This window comes from Peromyscus maniculatus, chromosome 11 (genome assembly GCF_049852395.1).
Source record: "Peromyscus maniculatus bairdii isolate BWxNUB_F1_BW_parent chromosome 11, HU_Pman_BW_mat_3.1, whole genome shotgun sequence".
Classification (NCBI taxonomy): Eukaryota; Metazoa; Chordata; class Mammalia; order Rodentia; family Cricetidae; genus Peromyscus; species Peromyscus maniculatus.
In genome coordinates, this window is record NC_134862.1 from 101272779 (window position 1) to 101300511 (window position 27733).

General features: G+C 46.7%; 1 protein-coding gene across 3 annotated transcripts in view; it reads left to right on the forward strand.

Moving 5' to 3' along the window:
• The window catches only part of Kcnh1 (potassium voltage-gated channel subfamily H member 1), a 309023-nt gene that overhangs the window by 115160 nt on the left and 166130 nt on the right, over positions 1-27733 (forward strand). For all 3 annotated transcript variants that reach the window (XR_013043517.1, XM_006988144.4, XM_006988145.4), the window contains exon 7: positions 25162-25591. Coding sequence is in view for 2 of the 3 variants with exons in the window: in XM_006988144.4 (XP_006988206.1) it covers positions 25162-25591 (430 nt within the window). In the remaining variant the exon portion in view is untranslated. The remainder of the gene's footprint in view (positions 1-25161; positions 25592-27733) is intronic.

Below are 27733 nucleotides of genomic sequence, written 5' to 3' on the forward strand. Positions count from 1 at the left end.
TATCAATGTGTGTGGGGCCTGTATGCTAGGGTGCACATGTGAAGGTCAGAGAACAACTTAATGGAATTCAGTTCTCTTTTCCTACCGTGTGGGTGGTGTAGCTGGATCTTAGCTCCTCCGGCTCAGCAGTAAGAGCTCTTATCCACCGGGCTGTCTACTGGCTTCACAATGAGTTACTACGAAGTCTGCAGAGTAGGCGAGCTGAAGGGTAGACAGGAGGATTGCACAGATCTGCTGGAGAATGGGGAGAAGCAGAGTGGGAGCCCCTGAGAAAGCTGAGCACAGGCAGAGTGCATGCTGGGTGCCTGAGGTCAAAGGGCGGAGGGATACGTAGGTAGAAGCTGCTGGGCAGCTGTGCTGGACTTTGCCCCACCTGGCACTGAGAGGAAGGTGAGATAAAGTGGAGCTCGAGTCTGTATCCCCTCAGGCAGGGCCACAGGACCTGAGTCTGTACCCCCTCAGGCGGGGCCACAGGACCTGAGTCTTAATCCCCTCATGCAGGGCCACAGGACTTGAGTCTGTATCCCCTCATGCGGGGCCACAGGCCTTGAGTCTGTATCCCCTCAGGCAGGGCCACAGGACCTGGGTCTGTATCCCCTCATGCGGGGCCACAGGACCTGGGTCTGTACCCCCTCAGGCGGGGTCACAGGACTTGAGTCTGTATCCCCTCATGTGGGGTTACAGGACCTGAGTCTGTATCCCCTCATTCAGGGCCACAGGACCTGGGTCTGTATCCCCTCATGCGGGGCCACAGGACCTGGGTCTGTATCCCCTCATGCGGGGCCACAGGACTTGAGTCTGTAACCCCTCACCCAGGACCACAGGGCTGCAGAAAGGACTTGGGGAAGCTTTTCTTAAGATTTCAGATGAGAATTCTCCTGTTGCTTGGACCCCAGCCCATCCCGACTCACTGCTGCTGTGAGTGTGTTCTGGCGCCTTTCGACTTGAACACACACCTACCCTGCACACACAGACCTTGGCCAGTGAGGCAAGCAGCTGGATCCCACTGGGTTCTGTAAGTGAAATGATTGTCGCTCTAATGATAATTTTCTCCTGCAGTGAGAAATGAATTTTAAAATCAATCTCTCATTTTTCCACTTCTTAAAAGAAATTGTCTTCATCAGAAAACAAACTGGCTTGCCAATTTTGACAGCTTCTTTGTTAAAAGCAGGATTTCATCTTTTCTTCTCTCCCAGTGCATAAATAAGTCATCGGAAAGGTAATTCGAGGGCAGCTCAAGTCATGACAGGGACATGAAGCTTCCACCAGAGACCAGACTGACAGGAAGGTGTACCCTCCTCAGGTTGGATCACAGAGGAGGAGCAGGACAATGGGACATCAAGTCAGCAAGAGCTAACAGTAAACTGATGGACCCAGACCCCAGAACCAGAGGCCCTTTCGGGTACCGTCTGTCTGGGGGAATGGGTCTTTGTAAGGATTAAGAACTGCCATGTGTGTGAAAGTGCTTTGTAATTCATGAAACACAACTCATTGTTATTATTAGAACTTGTGGGTGGTGTTTTGGGAAAAATAATTAGATAGAGGGAAAAAACTGCTTTGAAGTTGAATTGGAAGCATGAGCCACCAGATCATAAACAGTGTTGATGTGCCCACAAGGTCATGGCCCTGCACCCAAAGGAAGTTTTAAGAGCTGTAACATCAGTTCAGCACCTGCTGTTGACCACAAAGATTCCTCCTGCATTTGTTGATGGATTGGATGCACATGAAGTCTGTCAAACTTGCATTTTAGAAGCTCTTCCAAGCCATGAAATAATCTATACTAGCGAAGAAATGGACTTTCTGAGAGAAGAAAGAAACTGCTCTGGTTTATAGAATTTTCTACCTCCAAAGCCTAGCTACTGCTCTTGTGTCTGACTCCAGGCTCCCCACAGGACTTCCCTGAAGGCCAGCTGGGCAGCACACAAACAGAGTTATGTAAGCTGAGCAGTATCCAGACACAGGTGGGAACAACCTTGAACACAGATGACCCTAGACCAGAGTGCAATAGAAAGCGATGTGCTTTGGTAATTACTACCTTTGGTTTGGACAGAGCTTGTTTAAAGCTTATGTAACTTTATTTTTAATCATGATGTTTAAGGATCAGCTTCAAACATCTCTGAAAATGTAACCACTGCTCTCTAGAGCTGACTCTAGTGCCCAATGCTGTAAGTAATCTGTGGGTCAGAGAAGAATGAATAATGGCAACCAGAAAAGGCTGAGACACTGGGCATAATGAAAATACTGCAAATAAAACCTCATGGAATCAATCTATTACTTTGATGACTGTAAAATCCTAAATGCTTCTGTTTAGCAGAGAATAAAGACTTTAAATAATGTGATAAGCCTTCGGCTGAAGAGCAAGGTAATTACAACATTAAATTAAAAGCAGAGGAAAGACAGGAAGGATGGAAGCAGAAATTAAAGAAATACTAAACAATGTAAAAGCAAAATTAGTGACATTGACACTCGAATCACAGATGGGTCAGATCTCGGTAAACTTATTCGAGGGGACAAGAGAGGGACAAACACAGTGTAAGAACAAAATCAAGGCAGACGCTTAGGCCAGAGAGAGAAAGAGGGGCTGATGGTGGTGTGCTTGCAGGTGGGGGGAGAAGTCATGGGATTTCTAGGAGGAATAATAGATAGACTCAATAAAAAGAAGAACAACCAAATCTAAATGGTCCCACAGTCATTCATACTCACAGTCATGTTGAACATGTTTCTAATAAAAATGAGCACCAGGTGATCATATATTTACCATATTTTAAATATGTATACATATGACACATAACTGTAGTTTGTGTTTGTAGTCATTCATTTATTCTTTGACGATTTCCTACGTGTGTGCAGTTACCTTGATCCCATCTACCCCTAGCCCCTCCTAGACACCACCCACCCGACACGACCCTTCCTACCTCCATACCTTCTCCTTCTTTCCCTTTGTAACCATGGAGTCAAATTAGTGTGGCCTGCTAACCTTGTTGGCTTGGTCTTATCCAGGTGACCATAGCTGCAGCAGTGAGGTCATGAGTGCACTGGCCACGTCATGCCCGGAAGGCAGATCTCATTTACTTCTCCTCATCTACTAGCTCTTACATTCTTTCTATTTCCTCTTTTGCAATGTTTCTAAGGAGAGAGAGAGAGAGAGAGAGAGAGAGAGAGAGAGAGACAGACAGACAGACAGAGAGAGACAGAGAGACAGCCAGGCAGCCAGGCAGCCAGTTGTCCCAGTTAGGGCTGAGTACTCACAGTCAGTTATTATCAGCTTTTTGACCAGTCATGAGTCTCTACTGCTGTGGGATGTTCTGTATGTCAAATTGCTCTGATTGGTCAATAAATAAAACACTGATTGGCCAGTGGCTAGGCAGGAAGTATGGGCGGGACTAACAGAGAGGAGAAAAGAAAGAACAGGAAGGCAGAAGGAGACACTGCCTCCAGGACAAGAAGCATGTGAAGACACCGGTAAGCCACGAGCCACGTGGCAAGGTATAGATTTATGGAAATGGATTAATTTAAGCTATAAGAACAGTTAGCAAGAAGCCGGCCATGGCCATACAGTTTGTAAGCAATATAAGTCTCTGTGTTTACTTGGTTGGGTCTGAGCAGCTGTGGGACTGGCGGGTAACAAAGATTTGTCCTGACTGTGGGCAAGGCAGGAAAACTCTAGCTACACTATACATTAACTGCTACCCACCGTAAAAAGGAGCTTCTCTAGCAGAACTAATCTGTGGGTATAAACATAAATATTTGATGACACATCCTTTTATCAGAACAATAATAGGCCTATGACTTGCTAAGCCATGGGTTTTTGACCTGTTTTCTGCCACCAGGCATGCATTCCCTCCTATGGAACAGGCCTTGGATCTAATCAGAAAGCATTTGGCTCCCCCATAACAGTCATGTCACTACTGCATGAGTGGGCACACATTCCTGGGTGGGTATTGTAGCCTTCATGACTCATGCTGGGCGATACTGTTGATGACTGTCCCCTACATAGTGCCACTGTGGTTCTATAGGAACTTTTCAGAGAGTAGGAAAAGAAAGCACAGTAGAAGTCCTTGCTATTGGTCCAGTTAACTGAAAATGCCAAGTACACGGGTTAGCTGCAGAAAGACAAACAGATGAAATTCATAACCAAACAAGGAGGTCAAGAATGCTGTAGCATAGAAGACAGGCATCAGCATTTAGCTGGATTTGTTCCAAAAGGCATGGGTGTTTTAATATTAGAAAATGTAGAAATCTAATTTATTATAGTAAAAGTGAAAGTAGGCAATCCACATGATTATCTCGAAATTCAGAAAAGCCATTTTATTAAAAGTCAATATCCTTTCTTAATTAAAAAAAATCTTAGCAAATTGGGATAGAAGGATGCCTTTAATTTGATAAAAAAAATATCTACTCAAAAGCTCTGAAGACATTATATTAATGAGGGGTATTTTAGAAACATTATGAAATGAATTAGGAGGATAACAGTGATGTTTACTGTCCCAGCTTAGAGTTGAGGTTTTTCCAGAAGTCCTGACTGGTAGTGCAAGGAAATGAATAAAATCCTAAGCATGGCTGGGAAGGAAGAGGCAAAAGAAGGGAAATGACGTGGGGAGATTTCCTCCAGCAGTTGGGGGAGTTCTCAGGACTGCCTGGTTTCGGGGTACTGGACTGTTGATATAGGATAGAAATCTGGATGGACTGACGGGAAACACACACACAGACACACACATCACACACACAGACACATCACACACACAGACACAGACAAACACACAGACACAGACATACACACAGACAGACAGATACACACATCACACACAGACACACACATCACACACACAGAGACACATGATACACACAGACACACACATCACACACACAGAGACACATGACACACACAGACACACACAGCACACACACAGACACACACATCACACACAGACACACACAGCACACACACAGAGACACATGACACACACAGACACACACAGCACACACACAGACACACAGACAGACAGACACACACACAGACACACACAGACACACACAGACACAGACATACACACAGACACACACACACACACACACCGAATCCCCCTCAGGTGCATGCCCTGAGGAGATTTCTCCCAGTCCTGGGGAAGACACTACAAGCAGCGGCAGGAATACTAATCTGAGGGATATCAAATGAATCTACTTCCGTGAAACTCATTAGTCCGTCCACTTTATTCTTCTGAGTTAAAATCTATGTGCACAGCTTCAATTCTGTTCTCACACTTAGCTCCTCTCTGTCCTCTCATTGTTCTAAGTTCCTTCCAGCCTCGATCCTCATCTTAGCTCCTCTCCTAGTCCTCCCCCAAGTCTCTGAGGCGTTCAGTTATATACCCACACAGAGCAGCAAATCTCTGGCCAAACAAGGTCACAAGGCTTGAATTCTTACAGGGTCGTAAGGCAGATATGAGTTTACCTCAGGCAGTGACTGTCAGGCTTTCTTTGCAACCCAAAGGGGAGTGGTTAAAGGAGGTGGGGTCAGCTAAGAGCTGAAATCGGTTAATATATCAGAAAAAGGGAATCGTGCTCAAAATTCCTAGAAATGGTTAGGTAAAATGTTAGGAGTCTACAATGTTAGTATAGATCATGAATAAAATAAAACTGCCCATATTTCTTTAAGAACTCTGTAAAACTCGGCTATCAAGCAGGACAAGGGTAGCTAGGCAGCGTTTGTCACAGCTTGAAGTACCTGGTATTGTAAAAAAAACCCTTTAGTTCTAAGGAGGGTTAAAGCTTAATTTGCACAAGAAACAAAGCTATGACCTAACATCCACCTGGCCTAGGTGGTGTCTCCATATGGATATTTACCTGAATTCAGGAGACTAGCAGGTGGTCTGGATGCTTATTTTGTTCTTGGATGTTTGAGAGCTATCACAGATAAAATGCTTTTGCCAGAGATGGCCCTGGCCTTAGATGCTAGCTAAAGGAGATATCTGATTCTAATACTAAAAAGAAGAAACAAAAAGCCTTGAAGAAGGAAGCCTTGCTTGTGTGAATGTTATCCAAATACCTTAATTGTATATGGAAAAACTATGCCCAAAGAATGATCAATACCCTGCAATAGCACACGAGAAATTCGAAGCAGGAAATGGCTAATATTCAAAAGCCAATATCACCAAGACTCCTTAAGACTTGGCTTTATCCTCTGGAAGGGCCCTTGGCTTCTTCCAGGGATAGCTTTGTCATAGTCATCTGAATTCCTACTTCACATTTCTGCGGCTCATAGCACACATGCGCACATGCACACACACACATACACAAAGAGACAGACAGACACAGACAGATGACACAGACATACATACACACAGACACATACACAGACACACATGCACACACACACAAAGAGACAGTCACACAGATATACACACAGAGACAGACAGACACACAAAGACAGATACACACACACACACACAAATGCAATCAGAAAATGAAGGAGGCTGTGCTGGGGACTGAGCCTAGGACTTTGTGTTCTGCCAGCCAGGTGTGGGAGTGCACAGCTGTCACCCCAGCATCAGCCAGGTGTGGGGATGCACAGCTGTCACCCTGACACCAGCCAGGTGTGGGAGTGCACAGCTGTCACCCTGACACCAGCCAGGTGTGGGAGTGCACAGCTGTCACCCCAGCACCAGCCAGGTGTGGGAGTGCACAGCTGTCACCCCAGCTCTAGCCAGGTGTGGGAGTGCACAGCTGTAACCCCAGCACCAGCCAGGTGTGGGAGTGCACAGCTGTAACCTCAGCACCAGCCAGGTGTGGGAGTGCACAGCTGTCACCCAGGCACCAGCCAGGTGTGGGAGTGCACAGCTGTCACCCCAGCACCAGCCAGGTGTGGGAGTGCACAGCTGTCACCCAGGCACCAGCCAGGTGTGGGAGTACACAGCTGTCACCCAGGCACCAGCCAGGTGTGGGAGTGCACAGCTGTCACCCCAGCTCCAGCCAGGTGTGGGAGTGCACAGCTGTCACCCCAGCTCCAGCCAGGTGTGGGAGTGCACAGCTGTCACCCCAGCACCTGGGAGGTGGAAGTACAGGATCCGGATCAGGTCACCCTTGGATATGCAGAGAATTTGAGGCCAGTCTAGACGACCTGAAATTCTGACTTAAAAAACAACACAAGGAAAAGGAAAAGGGGGCATTGCAGGCTACTGTGAAAAGAAAGAAGGGCTTACTCAGCGAGCCTTTCTGGCATGGGCACTGTTCAAACACTAACTGGTTCTTCCTTACCATACACACAAATAAAAATGCCAGATAAATTCTTAACAAGCATGAAGGAGAAAACTTTAAAATTTAGAGGATGTTAAACTGCCATGTCTTTCAGACACATGGGGTTTCCTTGGGCAGTTCTAAAGGAGAAAACCACGAGTTTGATTTGACCACATTAAATTTGAAATTAAAATAACAGTTTCCATTCTGAAAAGACAGCATGAGGAAAATGAACAGGCAGGTTACCAGTTGGGGAAATATTCTTGCAAATATGTATATACTGAGGACCGGTACCAAGAGGACAGATTAAAGTCCCGTGAAGTAATGGTAAGGCAGACAACTGCGTCCATTAATAAGCCAAACACAGTGAGCCTCTGGCTGTCTCCATCAGCATGGAGGAACCACACAGTGGGCTGTTACCGCAGAGGGAACCAACAGCCTGGTTACCTCAGCAACGCAGCTAAGTAAAAGCTCATGTCTCGTCAAGCCAAGTCCAGAGCTAAGAAAATGTACGAGCGATGTTTATTATGTTCATAAGACTTGAGAGTGAGCAGCACAGGGAGAGGAAGAGAGACAGAGACAGACACAGAGACAGAGACAGAGAGAGACACACAGAGGAGAGACACACAGAGGAGAGACAGAGAGAGAAAAGAGAGGTGCGGGGGAGAGGGGAGAGAAAGTCCAGCAGACTTGAAGGAATATGAAGAAGCTGCCTGAGGCCAGGAAGGAACTGGAGGGAGAGGTGCTTAGAGCCCTCCAAGGCTGGGGCAACTTCCCGTCAGCTAGCACAAAAACCTCATCATTTGGGGGAGTACTCAAAGTATTCTGCTTTAGCTGGACGGTGTCACACATGTGTAATCCTAACGCTCAGGACACTGAGCAGGGGCCTGTGAGTTCCAGTTCAGCCTGAAGAGTGAGACCCTGTCACCAAACCAAGCCAACCTAACCAACAACAACATATGCTTGACCTCAGTGTTGTGGGGGAAAGTTGAACTGCATTAAAACTGCCGTGGCTGTGCTTGCAAAAATGGGTGTCCGACCGCGCATGACAGATTGTAGAGAAGGAGAGCGATGTGACACATACTGAGGAGAATCCCAGTCAACTAAACCAAACCCCAAACAGCACAGCAGCTGCAGGAGCAGACAGGGCACTACTCCGCCTCACTCCAGCACTGCGCTCCAGAACCCAGGGGAGGGTGGGGCTTATCAAATATGCAGAACACCTGGACCAAACTTCCTGCACTGGGATTGCTATACAGGGAGAAGCATGCTGGGAGGTTTGAGGGATTAGAATTCACAGGAGAAAGATTGGAATTTGGGGACATTGTGACAGAAATTGCCGGTGGGGAAACGCTGGAATGAGGGAGCACTTGAGAAGTCATTGTGCTTTGGGAAGATTCTGTTATAAGGACGATGACCAGCCTCATGCTGGGAACATGTCATGCAAGTCACATGTCTAATATGGGACTTTAATCAAAGCCTGGAATAAACTCTTACAACTCAACGAGGAGACAGATGCCCAAATAACAAAAAAGGCAAAAATTCTAAAATATTTAGTCAGCTATAAGGATGGCAGATGAACACACGCGGAGGTGTGGAACATCACCAGCTGTGAAGGGAGGGCTTTAAAGCCAGGGGATCCCACTGAAGACGGACCGGCCAGGGTAACTGCCGTGTGGAGGAGACTGCTGGAGATGTGGGCTCTCAACTCACTGGTGGGATGCTCTTCTATAACAGCTATTTTGGAATCAGTCTGGAAGTGTCTGAAAAGGTTAAACGGACCTGTCACCCAGCCATTTGATTCCATCTGCCAGAGAGAAGGCTGTAGCTGGTTTAAGGCCGACACAGCTTTGTAACAGCTTTATCAGATCTTATGTAACGGCACAGTCCCAAGTCGTCCTGTGGGTCATGGGTTGGCACGTTGTGATTCATTTGTATGGCAGGTTTTCTCTCTTTTCAGCAATATAGAGGGTGAATGCCGGGTGCCTTTAATGGCATGACAAAATGTAAAATACTTTTGCTGAGTAAAAGCCAGATGGAGCACATTTCCATTAATATAAACTTCTAGAAAATGTGAACTCTTGTGACCCACAGTGGCAGAAGCAGCTTGAGGTTTCACCCGAGAAGGAGGTGGTGGGGGTGGGCTGTGTGAGGTGGGAGGTTGTGCGGGGCGAAAGGAACTCCGCAGGTGACGGTTGCAGGCATGCGCGCCATCGTTACACCTCACTATGCTTTTCTATAAAGCAAGGATTAGGGATCTAAGATTTCTTATTGTAGCTGCCTCCGAGGAAGCTAGGAAAGGACTCACGGGCACGTGAGTCAGGATTGCTGACATCCTGGCCTTACAGTGTGGGGGACACTCAGCGTTGTGATAGCACATGCATATTTACAGTAATTTTGCTTATGTGAACATGAGATAATATATTTAGTGGAATGTATTATCGGACAGTAAGGGACATTCCTGGTGCAGACAGCTTCTTAATTCTAAGTTCCAAAGTGAGAGGACACATGGCCAGAGGGTCACTGCAGGACACGTCTGAAGAGTTCGGGAGGGCAGGGAAGGAAAGCTTTGATGCACTCTCAAGGACTCGGGCACTTGTCAATGCTGAGAGAGCAAATGCCGGGAGGAGATGGGATTCTATTCAAATTTTAGAAGAATATGGAATTCTTTATGGAGCTCTGATTAAAAGGAATTATGCCTGAGTTGGGGAGTCCATGTTGTTGGGGTAATCTATAGAAAGGGAGGTGAGCGCTGTGGCCACGGTGAGAGAGGGATGGAGTCAAGAAATTTCCAGAAAGACAGGAGACAGCAAGAGAGAGTTGTCATGGAAGCCAGAGGCAGGGAGCTTTGAAAGAAAACTCAAGTATGGGCACAGTACATTTTGCATATAACAAATACTTGCTCTAGAGTCCCCACCAGCAAATCCAGTAGCCATCTGTGGTAGGACAGCCCTAAGGGCTGTGGTGCTGGGGCTGGTGCTAGCTGGGCTGGTATCAGCTCAGATGATGGAGAAGTCGGGTCCGTGGCGAGGGTTTCTCTTGTCCATACCTGGACAGAGAGAAAGAGCAGCTTACACACAGAGTGGGGAAGGAGATGTTGCAGGCACTGTAGGGCAGAGTGGTGGGGGCGCCCTGAGGTGGAAGTCAGCAGAGGCAGTCAAATGAAGACACCTCTTTCCTAAGCATCTAGAAAATAGCCAGTGGGCTTGAGGGTGTGGGTATAATTGCAGGTGTGAGAGATTGGATTTGGGAATACGCCATACTCTGGTTATCTGGGTCAGATAAGAGTGGGGTAACTTTGAGATTGTATGAGAACTGAGGCAGCTATTACTGTAAGTCACAGAGAAAGCTGACCAAAAAAAAAAAAAAAGAAAAACAACAAACAAAAGCCCTCATAAAAACATTGCTAGGTTAAGCCCCTGTGCATGATTGTCCAGTGCGTGTAACACACGGGTAGACATAACAGCCAGTGTGCATTGTGCCATGGGGAGCTGTGAAATGAGAAACCCGAACAACCTTCCACGGAAGCCTTGGTTGCAGGCTAGACTGAGATAGGGAGCCACACACAATAAGGAAGTCAGTAGCTATGGGGTCTCTCTATAGATGCATCTTTAGTTGATGTGGTGTGTCCTGTGTTAGTGGGCTTTTGTAAACATGTCCTTTCTAGAGAGGTAAATGCTCTGGGTAGTAAAGATGGTGGTCAGGGATGATGAAAAGAACAACTATGATTTCAGCTCTAGCTCAGACCTTTGATGTTCTTATCCCCCTTGGTGTCTGCCTCTGTCACAGAACCATAAGCTCCATGAAGCGGGCAGCCTGGAGAGACTTACTTACTTACTTACTTACTTACTTACTCACTTACTTACTTACTTACTTACTTACTGGAGAGACTCTGCCATCCTAAAACAGAGAGCTTGGTCAGTGTAAGAGGTAGTGATGGCTTGGAGACATTTCAAACTTCTGGATTTTGAGTTTGGCTGGTGTAGGGTTTTGGGTAAATCTTTATGTTCTCTGCATGTCTCTGTATGGGACTAGTGCAAAGTGTCCTGTGAATTCTGTCTTTTTCAAGGCGTTGTTTCAGATTTGGAATTTGATATAGGATGTGCTGTGCCCAATAATATATACTGTATCTATACCCAGTGTCTACACTAAGCTTTGTGACTTTGAATAGTATCTTTACACCTGTCCTTTATTTGAAATAAAGAGATGTAACTGCAGTTTTCCTGTGTCCACCTGGCTCCTGCAGCTGCTTGGACCCAAGTAAACACACAGAGACTTGTATTACTTATAAACTGTATGGCCGTGGCAGGCCTTTTGTTATCTAGTTCTTATATCTTAAATTAACCCATTTATATTAATCTGTAAGTTGCCACATGGCTTGTGGCTTACTGGTATTTTACATCTTGCTTCTCATGGCAGTGGCTGACAGTGTCTCCTGACCCAGCCTTCCACTTCCCAGAATTCTCCTTTCTTCTTATCCCGCCTATACTATACTTCTTGCCTGGCTACTGGCCAACCAGTGTTTATTTATCAATCAATCAATCAATCAATCAATCAATCAATCAATCAGAGCAATACAGCATACAGAAAGACATCCCCAGCACTTCCCCTTTTCTTTTTTCCAAAAAGGAAGGTTTTAACTTTAACACAGTAAAATTACATACAACAAAACAATTATTAAGCAAGAATTATAGTTATAGTATCTAGTCTATTTGTGTTTGGCAAAATTAAAGAGGATGTCTTATCTATCCTATATTTGTGAATCTAAGGTTTTAGATCTAACTTAATCTTTTATCGTAACTAAGGAAATTGTAACTATCTAGTCTTCAACTACATCAAAGACCTCAGAAGGATATAATATTACCTGAGAAATGGGAGAAGGATGCAAACAACTTTTGGAAGTCTTTCAGGAGTAGACAGAGACAGCTGGCAGCCTGGACAGTCATCCAAATTTCCTCTGTAAAGTTGGGGCATCTGTCTTCAGCCCACAGGCCTAGAGTCTCACAGTCACTTTTCTCTGTGTCCTGTAGAATATCTGGCAGTTTCCTCTGCAAAGGACTATTTTGCCAAGCAAAGTTCAGTGGTCACCTTCCTATGGGTTGTGCATGTTTAGTTGATCAAGCAGTCCAGGCAAGAACAGTTTCTTGCCCAAATGGCTATTTTTTTTCAAAAAGAAGATAAACTCCATATAGAGTGTCTTCGATGCCTATTCTCCTTTCTGAAGTCAATTGGTGCTGCCATTAACAGACATGTTTTACTGTTCAGAATGTCTAAATTTTTAAAACATTTTAAATGCCATATTCTGTAGGTCTTTGAAGTATTTAAAGATTGCCTAATTGAATTATATCTATGTATACCTAGAAAACTTAACATGACTATAAGTTTGACTATCATAGAAGACTAATTATTAATCTGTATTTTTAAATTATCCATTATAATCTAAATGAGTTACATAAACATAATACTTCAAATGAGAGTAGAAATATATATACAGTATAACAAAATTAAGTTTAAACTTGTATCAATAAACTAAAATCCATAGCAATGTAGAACATTTCTAAACAAGTTGTTGCTCTTTAAAAGTAGGTTCATTAATCCATCCTTTTATCCTATTATATCTATACTATCCCCTTTTCTTCTTTAGAAAGAGATTGCATTTATAATCAACCCACTTTAAATAAAAATGTTGGTTTTTCTCTGTCTCATATCAGAAGGAGAAAAAGGAATGAGAAAGAAAAAAGTGGCCAGTTTCAAGGTTCATTGTTTCTCATATCAGAGTCAACCCTACACCTAGTGAGGACTCCATGAATGCTTGCTGTGTGTATTGACAGGTAGATGGGGCTTTATGAACAGAGCTCACACCATCCATGTTAGGGACTGAGGGGAGCAGGAAGATGCAGTGTGTATTGACAGGTAGATTGGGCTTTGTGGGTAGAACCCACACCATCCATGTTAGGGACCGAGAAGAATGGCAGCGTGCATTGATGAGTATCAGGGACCCATGAAGCTGGAATGAAGCATGAGTGGTTGGAGACCTGAGGATTCATACTGCCCTGTGAAGTGACAGGTCCTTTGACATGATGTAGGTGGTGTAAAGAGGTGGGAAAGAGAGAAAGAAAATCAGGTACTCAGGGCCCAGAGTCTCCCAGGCATAACTGAAAAAAAAATGTCCCTCGGGGAATATGCTTGGGACTGACGCTCAAGGCTGTGAGTCCTAAGCAAGTGACAGAGAGTGGCCAACCAGAGAGAGGTGGCAGCGAAAAACACTGGAGGGAATGGGGGCAGGTGACTTAAACCCCAAAGAGGACAGGGCTTCTGCAGTGGGAAGAAGGGGTGTGTTCTAGACGGAGCTGTTGTTACTGGAGTCGGTGCAGAGGGGTTCGTTCTGGGAGCTGTTCTCTTTGCAATGGGAGGCTGTAGTCGGCTCTTTGCCATGAGTAATATAGTTCTTTTTATTCATGATACATAGTTGGTTGTTTCAATAAGGATTTGATATTATAATAAAATGACAGTATTATAGAAGAAGATTAATCTCTTGGATTTTATCCTGTGGCAGATAATTGTTTTTCCATTCCCAAGGAAAGCTTATCTTGTTAACCCCAGAACCATGACCAGGGAAACTAGAAAGAAATGTTTCTGCAAGGCAGTTTCATAAACACAGTCCCACAAGCTCTGGGTAGATTGATGGCTTCCGTTAGCTCGGCTGTGGAGGAGCCGTCACAGCAGCTCTGCCCTGTCAGAACAGTTACACACGGTGCAGGTTCAAGTGCTTTTGACTCCCAGGAAAATGCTCTTTGCTGTGCATTAGCATGTCTCTGCCTCATTCCGGCAGCCCTGCCTGTGTTTCCTCACATCCTCAGTTTTCTTAGAGGTGCCTTGGTTTCCCCAACCTCCCCTCCATTCCTTCTGCACCCCTGTGTAGAGAGGTCCATCCAGGGACCCTCCCGAGACCCCGAGAACAGGGCTACCGGCCTGATTTTAGAACCCCAGGGCCATTTCACTCTGTAATTATTCTTGCTGCACATGTAGGCTGGCGCTTTCTAGAAAACCTCCTTCCTCTTAATTAGGAATGACTCTACTTCATTTAACCCTTTCATGTTCTGTATGGCACTTTGTACATTCAGATAGTGTTTTGTTAAGCTGTGTGTGTGTCTGTGTGTGTCTGTTTGTGCGTGTGTGTCTGTGTGTGTCTGTGTGTGTGTGCTTGATTGCTTTCTGTTTCTCCCATTGGAGGGTAAGTACTGTGAAAGTGGAGATCTTTTGATTTAACATTGAACCCAGGGCCCAGCCTCTAGCACACAGGACCGCCTGTCCATGGGTCTTTCAAGTGTTCATCAGTTGTTTTGATGTCTTTTTAAAAAGACAAAGGTTCCTATACCATGGTGTACAGACTGCTTTGCTTGGTGTTTATCATGCAAATCGTTAGTCTAGGTGAGAGGCACAGGCCCTGACCTGCCTTCTCCTGAGCAGTAGGTGGCACTCTGGAGGGCCTAGAGGGTTCTAGAACACATGTGCAGGGGGACAGGGACTCCTACTTATGCATCTGTCTTTGTCCTTGTGTGCTGTGGCTTGGCGGTCCTCTCCTCACTGGCCCTGCTTTCAGGAGTCTATTAGAGCTGGTTCCACATGGTTGGGTTGCTGTTCTGCCCTTCTTCCTTGTTTAAAGTCCTGTCCGTACCAGCCAGTCCACTGGTTTACAGTGTCTCTGTAGAATGACATCTCCTGATGTCACCAAGGCCTGACACTATAGTACGTGCTTTCGTGTACAGAATAAAATTATTTTTGCAGCAGCTTGGAATGTTCCAGTTTAATGACCAGATAAATCCTGTCACGGGCAATGGACCTACCTGTGGCAGATCTGCAGACTGCTGACATATCAGAAACTTAGAGGGTCTGCTGCCCACCCCACCCAGCATCTGAGTGCCCTCCCTCTGTTTGCTTGCTTAGGGCCCCTGCCCACCCCACCCAGCATCTGAGTGCCCTCCCTCTGGTTGCTTGCTTAGGGCCCCTGCCCACTCCACCCAGCATCTGAGTGCCCTCCCTCTAGTTGCTTGCTTAGGGCCCCTGCCCACCCCACCCAGCATCTGAGTGCCCTCCCTCTGGTTGCTTGCTTAGGGCCCCTGCCCACCCCACCCCAGCATCTGAGTGCCCTCCCTCTGGTTGCTTGCTTAGGGCCCCTGCCCACCCCACCCCAGCATCTGAGTGCCCTCCCTCTGGTTGCTTGCTTAGCCTTTTAAGCTGCAGTGTTGCTTTCAGCCTCCAGGAGGCGCGCAGCCCGCCCCGTCTTGCTGTCTTGAGGGAGAAAGAAGCTATGGTGGGATCTGATAGATGGGCCTCTGATAACAAGCACTCACCCCTATGTATGAGTTGGAGAATCTACAGGTGACCTATAGGTTGAGGTCAGTGAGGGAAGACTTCTTGGAGGAAGGAGCCTCAGGGTTTGGTCTTGAGGAAAGCAGAAGGGTGAAGGCTGAGACCTCAGGAGGGACTTGAAGGACTGAAGCCAGTGTTGGAGCCCCCAAGGAGAGAAAGCAGCTAGACCTTGGGGTTGTGTGTGTGTGTGTGTGTGTGTGTGTGTGTGTGTGTGTGTGTGATGCAGACCAGCTGGCTGTGCTTGGCTGACTTTCAGTGGCTCCAGCAGCCCCAGGAGGACTCGTGCTATCTTCTCCTCTCTGTCTAAATACCCAAATCACTCTATAGTATTAAAGGAATTATGCATTGCACACCCCCTAGCTTAGGGGTCAACCAACTGTGGCCTACAGGCCAAAGCTGGTCAGAACTTGTTATTGTATATCCTAGGAGCTAAGAATAGATTGTCACACTTTAAAGAGTTTAATAAACTCAAAAAAAAATGAATACTACTTTGTGATATTAGAAAATTATACAAAATTCAAATTTCAGTGTTTGTAAAGGAAGCTTTATGAGGATGGAGGCATACCCCTTTGTTTATATTCTGCCACAGTTGCTCTGGGGCTCTTAGGACCGAGTGGGGATGCTGTGAAGCGTGTACACCACGAAGGCTGAAGATTCTGAGTATCTGTTCTCCGCAGACAAGGCTTGCTAACCCCGGCCCTAACACCATGATTTCTCATTTTTTCCCATTTCCTTATAGCCTTTAGCTAAATTGCACACATGATTTATGTAGTTGTACACATTATATATACAGAGTGTCTCACTGAGCCATAAACCCTTTCCTGTAATAGTCACCATAATTATAATTTTAATGAGCCTGTATTTGTATGGTTCTTTGAAATGTAAAAATATGCTTTATAACCATAATCTTGGTTTATTATCACAACCACCCACATGAGAGGAGGGAACACTCATTTCATGAACTTGCATAGCGATTAAGCCATGTGCGGGGACCCCACAGAGAGCCAGCATAAAGCCAGGATTTGACCGAATTCCTCCTTCATGTTACTCTACTGATAACTGTATAATCTTTCTCCAAGTTAATACAAGTCTTATTTTTTCCATTTTCCTTATCTTTGTGTGTGTGTGTGTGTGTGTGTGTGTGTGTGTGTGTGTGTGTGTGTATGTTCTGATGTGTGTGTGTGTGTGTGTGTAGGGGTATGCATGTATATGTGCGTCTGCAAGCCTGAGGTTCATGTCAATCACTTTTCCACCTTTATTCATTGAGGCAGGGTCTCTCAATCAAACCCAGAGCTTATCCATATGACTAGTCTTAACAGCCAGTTTGTTCTGGGGAATTCCCTGTCTCTCTGTTCTAAGGTTGGAAATTTGGGCAGGCCAAAATCCCCACCTGGCATTCATATGGTGTCTGGGGATCTGAACCCCCGTCCTTACCCATGCGGCACTTTACCTCAGGTCATCGCCCCCACCCAATGCAAGGCAACTCTAGTGAACAGCTCCTCCATGTCCCACAGGAGGCTTCTCCTAAATGGTCTGTTTTGATGGAGAGAACATCATCTGAGTGGCTGGCTGCTTGATTCCTATTTCAATATTCTTTTGAAGTGATGATGTGGATATTGTCTTTGCTTTCCAGCAATGGTCCAGCGGTGTGGATGGAGTGAGCCTGAGTTGTAAGTAGCAGGTCACCCCAGGGCAGGATCTCACCCTTTTTCAGAAGCTGCCTCCATAGACCCAATGTCAATGTCAAAGTCAAGGAGCAGGTATTCAGGGAGTGTCTGTCTGTACCAGGCCAGAGGTGAGGGTGGGCGTTGAAATTAATAGAGCCTGGATCCCAAAGAGGCTAATGTATGTGGGACTATGAGGGATCCTGCGAGTTAGCTAGGCCACTGCTCAGTGGGGATGTGTGCCTGGCACTCAGAGCCGGGCACCTGTGGCCAGAAGGTCAAGAAAGGATGGGCAGCAAGCTGGCCAGATGAGCAGGGTTGAGTGGGGGTGGCAAGAGAGGCAGTCCCAGAGGCCAGGAGCAGCCTGTGTGGGACCGTCACTGAGAGCTACAGCTAGACTGGGGTGTAGAGAATTCCAGTCATCCTGTGCGGCACCTGGGGTGTGGGGTAGGGAGAGGAGCAGGTCACACAGGTAGTTGGCGGCCCATGTCGAATGCCCTCCGGGTGGAGATTGGGTAGGTGGGAACAGAGCACTGGGTTGTGTGCCTTCCTGCTTGCACCTTGGTCTTCAGTCAGGATCAGACAAGCTGGAGCGGCTTATGTTCAGAGAGTGCAAGTGTGAGGCTTTTAAATCCAGAGACCACATAAGGAACAGTCCATGCCTCTCCACTGCCTCCTAGAAGGATGTTTTCCCAATTGCGGACTGTTTTGTATAAAGTGCTCCAACCAGGGGGATGATAAAGGACCAGTGTTCTCCTCAGGTCACAGACCTGGGGTGTCTGTGTCTGTGACTTTTAGGAACATCACTTGGCTTTTCAGCCACACTGGTCTCTGACCTGCATTGTCCCTGAGACTTTAAATCAAATCAGCCTATAGAAAATTAAAATCACAGAGAACACAGCTGTAGCATCCAAGCTTCGTGGCACAGCATGGCTCCACGGTTACCTTCATCTGACAGAGAGAAAACATTCCAGACTACTTGGATTCATCTCTCTTTCTTGGAAGAAGAAAACTGAATTTAGTAGTCTGAGCAATGGACATGTTACTTGATAAAACCAGAGTTTCTGTCCGTTCTCCTTTGGATGTTCTGCTCAACAACAAAGAGTTTATTTCCGGTATCTCCAGAAGGGAAAGCTTGATAGTGTAAATTCACAAGGGAACGCACAGTCTGCTTCAGGCTTCTGAGTAAGCACAAAGGAAGTCCACAGTTTTAAGCAATGATTTCTAAACTTCCTCCAATGACTGTTTTCTGCAGGGACCACAGATGTGCCTTTTGGATGACATTATTGGATTAAACAAATAGAAGGGTGCAGGCGATCCCATTTCTGGTTAAACGCTCCCTTTGGACTCAGAAACCACATCCTTTCCCTGAATCTGGTCAACAGACCTGCCGAATGAGCCAGGAGAGGTCCCTGTGTGCCCAGCCTCATGCCCAGCCTCATGCCTCGCGCTGGCTCAGCCGCATGGTGGCAGGTGTGATCTGCCCCCAGTACAGCTTGCATTCTGCTTGCCCTGGGTCTGACTGCAGGCAGGGTGAGGGCAGGGGATTGGGCTGTCCTTGTTTTTCTATCATTGCTCAGTCTAGGGTGTGTCTTCCTTTCCTAGGTTTCAGGAAATAATCTCTGGATTTCATTAAATGTGGCTGAATCACAAGGTTGAAATGAGGAAGGGGAGGCAAATTAAATTTCAGCTTCAGAGAGTAACTTCCAAGGGAATCTGGTAAAACCACTTTACTCCATTATCAACAGAAACGGCTGTGAGGTCTCAGAGTGTGGAGCTTTCGTGGAACATTCTTGAAGTCATTTTTTTAAAGACAACACCCAGGCAGTTTCTGTTAAAGTAGTAAATCTTCCTATTAGGCTTCTGCAGAGAAGGAGAGCCAGTGGCGGCCAGGGATGTGGCTCATACTTGCTTATCATGCCTGAAGCCTTGGGTCCCATTGCCGCATTGTATAAATGGGTGTGCTGCAGCATGCCCAGTATCCAGCACTTTGGAGTTAGAGGCAGGAGGATCAGGAGTTCAAGACCACCCTTGGCTACATACTGAGTTCAAGGCCAGACGGTGCTACATGAGACTAGAGAGGGAGGGTTGGGGAGAGAGAGACCTCCAGTGGAAAAGCCATGTATATAAATAAATGTAAACATACATATAGGAACACACACACACACACACACACACACACACACACACACGTGTTCGAGGATGGGTTGTGTCAGGCTGACTTACATGATCACAGAGGCTAAGCAGGCCTGTAGTGGTGGAGGCCTACCAGCTTCCGAACCAGGGAGGCTGGTTTATGGCTTTGTCCAAGAGGTCAGAAGTCTTAGAGAGACCCAAGGTATAACCCCTACATCCCTGGCCTAAGACCAAAGTATGGAGAGACCTCCATTCAAGGCCCCTAGTGCGAATCTGAGTCAAAGGCCAAAAATGATTGGTCCAAGCCCAAGAGTGGCATTGGACAGCTGACCTGCTAGGGGAGGAGCTGCTAGAGGGAGGAAGTAGCTTTCTTTTCTTCCTATTTGTTTTCATTCATTCAGGTCCTTAGTCTATCGGTTGGTGTTGCCCAGAGTCTGAGTCACTCAGCTCACTGGCCCACAGGCCCATCTTCTCTGCAGACACTCACCTCGATCTAGCAACTTGACAGCCACATTAACCTCACAATCCTTTCAGCAGAGCTCTAGGTTCTCCATCACCACAGTCCAGGCTTTCATGTAACAGGCACTGACAGAGCCTCTGTGAGGAGCTGGGACTGCAGAGATAGGAGATTGAAGGTGGAGTCTGCGGTGCCGGTCACTACCCGTGCATCCGTGTCCTTGTCTGTAAAATAGGTGTAGGATGAACTCCCCTGGGAAGGGAGGTCGAGGAATCAGTGAGATGGCGTCGCTCATGTCCTCAGGGCCTGGAGGCTAACTCTCACTGGCAGTCCTTCCAGACCTCAAGGACATGTCCATCTCTGGCAGAGCGACAGAGTGTGACATGCCCTTCACACCCCAGGGTGCTTTGTCCTGGCCGTCACTTCTGTCTGGAACTTGTTTTTCTTAGACCGTCTCATGGTTCACACCCTTGTCTCCCCTGGGCCTTTGCCTTGGTGCCACAGTCTCTGTGAATGCCTGACTGACACTGGCTGGCCACCGTCCTGGTATGTCCGGGCTTATTTCTTGCCTGATTTGTTATCATACCATCACGTCATAGCTCTGACTTATGGGTTTTATTCTATTATCTGCCTCCCTTAATTGAATATTCTAGAAGGGTAAAGGTTTGGGTCTGGTCTGTCACCAGGACTTGAATTATGAACAGGGGCTCAATAAGTATTTGTTCAGCTTGGCATGGTACAGACCTCTCATCCTAGCTCCTTGGGGGACTGAGGCAAGAGGATTCCAAGTTAAAGGCAGAATAAGTTCAAGGCCAGCCTGAACAGCTTAGACCACATATCGAGATACAAAGTTGAAGGAGGGCTGAGGTATAGTGCACTGAGAGAGTGCTAACCTACTCTGCCTGGAGCTCCTCCTACCCCTCCAGATGTTTGAAGGATGATTGGAACGCCATTCATCATTGAGCCTCAGGGAGGACACACCAACCTGGAAGGAGGCAATATTTATTGTTGTGAGTGCTAAGTCACTCTTGTTTGGAAAGATGCCTTGTGTCCCCATGGGACTATCTAAAAACATAGCATTTCAATAATGCAGTGGCATCAGTCTGTGACTTTAGTGCCAATGTCTATTTCAGGGAAAAATTGTTATCAAGCAGAGAACTGGTGGATCTAGTTAGTTGAGAAGGCAGGGGGCTGGAGAGATGGCTCAGTGAGTGAGGGAGCTTGCCTCACAAGTTTAAGATCAGAACACTCACATAAAGAGAAAAACCGGGCACAGCCATGGCCACCTGTAATTGCGGCCCCGGAGGAGCACCTGGGCTTCTGGACTGCTAGCCTGCCTCCAGCTTCTATTAGAGACCCTGCCTCAAAGCAATAAAGTGGAGTGGTGGAGCAGGAGGCCTGATTGCCTCCTTTGGCCCCACCGTGCACCCACCCACCCATGCATATACATCCCCCCCCCCCCACACACACACAAAGCAAGGTAAAAACAAATCTAAGTGAATGGTTTGTTTGGGCTGTATGTTTAAGTAAAACTCGAAAACTTGTGCATTGAGTCAGAAGTCTGCTGAGTGTCCATCTCAATTCAGACCCTTCAGTACTGTCACCGAGGAACTACTGAGGTTTTCAGAGTCTGCCTCCGGGCTAGTTGCGGCTTTCAGGGATGAGGCTCAGTAGCTTCTGTTCTTGCTGTTCCTCCGTTCACATTGACCCACCTGGAAACTCCTGGCTCTCCCTAATGTCAAGATTCCCATAAAGCATCCAGAAAAACTACTTGCAGCATGAGATGGTTTTCTGCAGTAAGGAGTCTCTGGGGAAGCCTGATTCTCTAGCATATGGTGCTGTCATGTTTTAGTGTACTCAAATAAAAAGGAAGTTTGGAGGATTCTGCTGTATTTATCTCATGTACTGAACTTCAGGAAAGTAGGGGTGTGGGGGAACCAAACTAATAGCTTGAATTGCTTTTGGACAGCCAGGATTCCAGCTGCTAATGGGATGGAAGAGAATTGACGCAAGCACTGAGCGATGGTGTACCACTGTGCAGAGACAGCAGTCATGTTCTAGACTCTCCTTAAAGCAAGGAGGGGAAGCTTGCCCTAATCTCCAAGTCAGTTTAGGAGCTTTCTCAGACTCCTTCTGAGCAGGGCTGTGCTCTAGACTTGGTGTGGTGTCTTTGATCCCAAAATGAGGGATGACACTGTTCAATCCACTTGCTTCTAGCATGCGTAACAGGTAACCTCTATCTTTGGGAAGATATACTTCCTGGTGGCATTTTGGGGAATGAGAACCTTGTCACACAGGACCTGTGGAGGAGTTGGGGATGGGTTCTGACTTCAGGGACATCAAAGAGGCTTCATGATAGAGTCAGCGATAAGCCTGAAGGATGATAAGATCACCAGATGGCTAGTTATAGGTCAGGCCTTCTGGGCTGAGAGGCCAGTCTGAGGAGGCACCACATGGATCTACCTATCATGTAGTCATGAACATTTGGAACATTTGACTAGAGGATAGCGTGGCCTCTGAGTGGCGGTTAACTTGTGTCGTGGTGGCCATTGCAATGGAAGAAGAAGGAAAAGAGATGTGGAAGCAGGATCAGAAAGGTGATGTAGCCCACTGAGGGCGTGTGAATGATTGTGGTGAAATGGTGCAGCTGAGGCATGGGGGGGGGGTCACAGGGGGGGTCACAGGGAAGGTCACGGAGAGGTAGCCCGCCTTTGGGAGCCTCTGGACCACTGAGGGTTGCTTTGAGCTGAACATGGACTGGGAAAAATGAGAAGGCAGTTTTGCCCTGGGAAGCAAGCTTTTCTTTGAACTGGTTTCAGGGACCCTCAGGAGGAGGTGGTGTGTGGGTGGCTGCGTACGTGGTGTTTGATTTCTGACTCATCCCAAAGACTCCTTTGCCTCCCAAAATATCTCCTTCGTGGCAGCTGTAGATGCTGAAGCTGGTTACGCTCTGTTGGGGTGCAGGTGCCTGTGCAGAGAGAGCTACCCTCACCCTGTCAGCTGACCCCTGTGAAGGCCGGGACCACTCTTGGGTGGCCAGGTTGATCACAGAGATGGGGACAGCACCGAGAGGATGGCGTGAACTCACACCGCGGTGCTGGTGTGAGCTCCGTTCCCAGAGAAGAAGCCGTCACATCTGTCGTCGTTCTGCAGCTGTGAAGCCTGTTTTTTTGTTCCGTTATTTATTTATTCTGTGGCACTGGGGATGAAAGTCGGGGCTCCACACACCTGAGTAAGCCCTCTGCCACTGAGCTACAGACCCAGCCTTGCTTTATTTTTCTGAGAAGGCAACAAATCCCACTCCCCTGCCCTGCCCTTTGCACAGCCTCATTTGGGGTCTGCTTGGACGGGACCCTGGAGTTGGTAGGCCAGGGCAGCACAGTTCAGTGCTTACTTCAGGAATTGCTTCCTTATCCACATGCTACAACTTAAGTTAGCTCGGGTTGAGCTTCCACGCAGGACTTTAGGGACCCAGGCTTGTCTGTAGGTCCACCATCTCCAGGGTAGAGCTTTAAGATCACACAGACTTCCCTGCAGACAGGACAGGAAAAAGAGAAGTACAATTTCCCTGGAAGTGGCACCCACACGGACTCAGGTAGAAGGACGGAGCCTGAGAAATGCAGTTTTGTGATGAACCAGTGAAGAGGAAGTGAGCCCAGGGTGACTCCTTCCACAGGCATCAGGAAGCATTTGCTCCTTTTCCGTCTACTCTCATAGGTTACCTGGGGCAGATAGGATAGAGGATGAGGGTCCTGGAGGCCTAGAAGCTGCCTAGTGGCTGGAAAAGGAATCCTGCATTCCCTGTGGTGAAGGGTGACATCTTTCCTTAGGTTCTGACTAGGTAAAGGCTGACAGAGTCTTGACTCAAAGAAACATCTCTATTGTTTTCTTTCTAGCTTGCTTTTAGGGGAAGTGGGAAAAGTTAATGGAAATCCCCAATGCACTCATTTTAGAATCATGTCAGAATTGGAATCGGGTAGGGAGGGGTCCAAGTGCTGTGGCATCTGTAGTGTATTTTGAGTCCCCATGGGGGTGCTGAGAGCCGGTAGGTTAGTGTTTGTGGAAGGCTGAGAGGTGCTCTGGACCACCCCCTCCTTGTTGACATAAGAGGGTGGACAGATCACTGAAGTGTCCAAATGGACACATGTGGCCCAGATTTTCACCCTGATGTTCTTTACATACCATTGTGCTTTTGTTCAGCTTCCTGGTCTGACTGGCTGACTCTGTGTGTGTGTGTGTGTGTGTGTGTGTGTGTGTGTGTGTGTGTGTGTGTGTGTGTGTGTGTTTGACTCTATTTTCCCCAGCCTCACAGAAGTAATGCCCTTCCCAACAGAACCTCAACTCTTTATTCTTCCTGCCCTTTAATTTTTTTTGTTTATTAATTTGTTTGTTTGAAGCAGGGTCTCACTATGTAACCTTGGCTGGCCTGGAACTCACTATGTAGACCAGGCTAGCCTCTAACTCCAATCTCAGCTAGTGCTGAGATTAAAGGTGTGCACCTCAGCCATTTCTTAATTCATTTTAATTTTAAATGTTTTTCCTAGTTATTAAATTAGTGATAATGGTATAAATTAGGTAAATATATGTATTTATAACAAAATATGTGAAAATAGAATTTTAAAAAAGCCTGTGGTTCCTGAGTGCTTTCTAATGCACACATATTTATTTGCTTATGTGCAATGCAGTGTTTATATAATTCATTGCCACATGAAATAAATATGATACAACTCAAATATTTCATATTATATAATATGAAATATTATACAACCCTTGAAAGTTTTCTTAAGATAACTAGTGGTACAGAAAGATGCATATATATATATACTTGTTCTCATCTATAATAACTCTACTTGTTTTGTTCATTTTTTTAATCAAGTCATAAAACACTAAACAGAAATCTCTATTCCATACACCTTGGAACAGAATTCTAATTTAAAGCCTGGAGAGATGGCTTAGCAGTTAAGAGCTCCCCCTGCTCTTACAGAGGATGCAGGTCTGGCTCCCGGCATGGGCTTCCCAGTTTGCAGCTGCCCACTGGGGACCTGATATTCCCTTCTGGTCTCCACAGGCACCAGGTGAGCACATGGTGCACATACGCAGCTGCAGATAAAATATTCATACACATAAAATAAATATCTTTTTTTAAAAAAAAGATTCCAAATTTAAGTTCTTTTAAGGGTTGTATAATATTGCATGTCATGGAAACACACAATGCTTAAACTAATGGCAGTGGTGGGGCTGACGGATGGAGCATTAGCTTTGTTCTTTCTCTCTGATTCTGTGTCCATCCCCTTCCAGGGCATCAGCAGCCTGTTCAGTTCTCTGAAAGTTGTGCGGCTGCTCCGTCTTGGGCGAGTAGCCCGCAAGCTGGACCATTACATCGAGTATGGAGCTGCGGTACTGGTCTTGTTGGTGTGCGTGTTTGGGCTGGCTGCCCACTGGATGGCCTGCATCTGGTACAGCATCGGGGACTACGAGATCTTTGATGAAGACACCAAGACGATCCGCAACAATAGCTGGCTTTACCAACTGGCCATGGACATCGGCACTCCATACCAGTTCAATGGGTCTGGCTCGGGGAAGTGGGAAGGTGGGCCCAGCAAGAATTCCGTCTACATCTCCTCACTGTACTTCACCATGACCAGCCTCACCAGCGTGGGCTTCGGGAACATCGCCCCGTCCACTGACATTGAGAAGATCTTCGCGGTGGCCATAATGATGATTGGCTGTGAGTATGACATGCGGGCAGAGTGGGAACTTGGCTGGTAGCCAGACCTGCGGCAAGCTGAAAGTGGGGTGGGGGCTGCTCCCTGGCGGGATCAAGGAATGAGTGCTTAAAATGACCAGCGGACGTGTTTTCTCCTGAAGACTAGGCCTGCGGTATTCCTGGTCTTTAAATCAGCACATGCTCATTGAGAAGCCAATTTAAGAAGTGTACAGGAGGAGTGAGGCTGTAGTTCAGCTGGTAAAGTGCTTGCCTAACGTAGTAAAGCCCTGGGTTCAGTCCTCAACACTGTACAAACCAGGCGTGGTGGAGCATGTGGATGATCTCAGAATTCAGGAGTTCAAGGTCTTCTTTACTAGATAGAAAGTTCTAGGCTAGCCTGGGCTATGTGAAACCCTGTTAGCAGAAAGAAAGGAAGAGAAAAGGGGAGAGATGGGGAGAGAGGAGAAGAGAGAGACAGCTGTTAGTTTTTGGTACCTCACTAGCCTGCTTTCTGTGTGTATGTGGTCATCTGGATACTCGGTTTTTAATTGAGTTTAGAAAGACTGTTTTACATACAGTTTGCTTAGAACACTGAGCCATGGCAGGTCTTCCTATGTCTGCTTTAGTCTTAAAGCAGTCAGTGTGGTGTTTCAGTTACACAGTGAAATGGTCACAGCAGATCAAACCGACGACCATCTTCTCACACAGCTGCCTCGCTTTCCCTGTTATTTTCTTGATGAGAATACTTTAGGAACACTCAGTAGGCATCTAAAGTGTGTTTTGTGCCGTGTGTCTGTTTAAACGTAGGTCAGATCTACATAGTCCAACCTGGCATGAGGAAAAAAAAAATGAGAGAAGAGCTTAGGGTGCCTTGGTCGTCTTCACGTTGGTTATGTGAGAGTGAGAATGCTGCTGAGGCTCGGGGCTGAATGAAATGTTCTGGAACAATTACTCTCCTCTTAAGTGTTTCCTAGGGGAATTTTATTTCTCTAGAGCTAGTCTGAGTCATCGCCTCCTTCCTTCCATGCTCTTCCTTCCTTCCCTCCTCACCTTGTTTTCTTTTAGTTTTTTTTGAAGACCAGGTCTTGCAATGTAGCCCAGGATGGATGACTTGGAACTCACTATGTAGCCTAGGCTAGCTCAAACTCCTGCCAATCCTCTTGCCTCAGCCTACCTGAGTGCTGGGAGTATAGACCTGAGTCATAGTCATTCCCAACTAAGATCAGTATTTCCTGTCTGCCTCTGGGTGGAGAAATCTCCGTTCTCAACACATAACACACACACACACACACACACACACACACACACACACACACACACACACAAATAGTTTGATGGGATACTGTTTTTGCATTGAATATCCCCCTAGTTCTTGAGGCAAGTGCTTAAGTCTGAGTCATTTTACCACTGACAAGTGTGTGGATTTGCTGTAGAAGAGTCTAGAAAGTGCCTTTGGCTGACAGTGTTGACCTTCCTTTATTCCGGGAAGTCCTAGTGGGGCGGGAACCTGCCTGGCTGGAGGCATCAGTGAACCTGAGTGGCTTGTGCTCACGCTGCCATGGTGTCCACTGTACTGTGTTGGTGCTTCAGTGACAGACCACATGGGACAGGCGACACTGGCGAAGCTTCCGTTGGCAGTGGTCTGACCATACAGAGAACTCAACCTCCCGAGCCCACAGGCAGGGCTCCCTCTTCTTGGATACGGTCCTTCAAGGTGGCATTGATGAGTGAATTGTTGAGAGATCCAGATCTGGGGTAGACTTTGTCGCCCCACATTGTCCTGTCCCCTGATCACCACTGGCTTCTTGCAGTGCCCTCCTTGTGCCCGACACAAGCAGATTCCTGGGAATCTTCACAGGATGTGTCTAAAGGGGTAATTGATTCTGAGAGCTGGGTGCTGCTGTCGCTGTTGCTCCTTATTTTAAAATGGGTTTTAATAGAGATGATTGCCTGGCCATGGGAAGCTGAGTGAAGGATCCGTGGGTGGCTAATTGCTTCAGTTTAATTAGAACTTGGGGTGCTTTCTCATGTCTCAAGCAAAGATTTAAGACTTTTTCTCTTCTAGCAGGGTTTCAGCCTTAACGGCGCTGGTTTCTAGTCAGGACTTGCAAGTTACAAACAAAACAAAACTCCAGTGCTGGGGATCAAACTTAGCATCTTCAC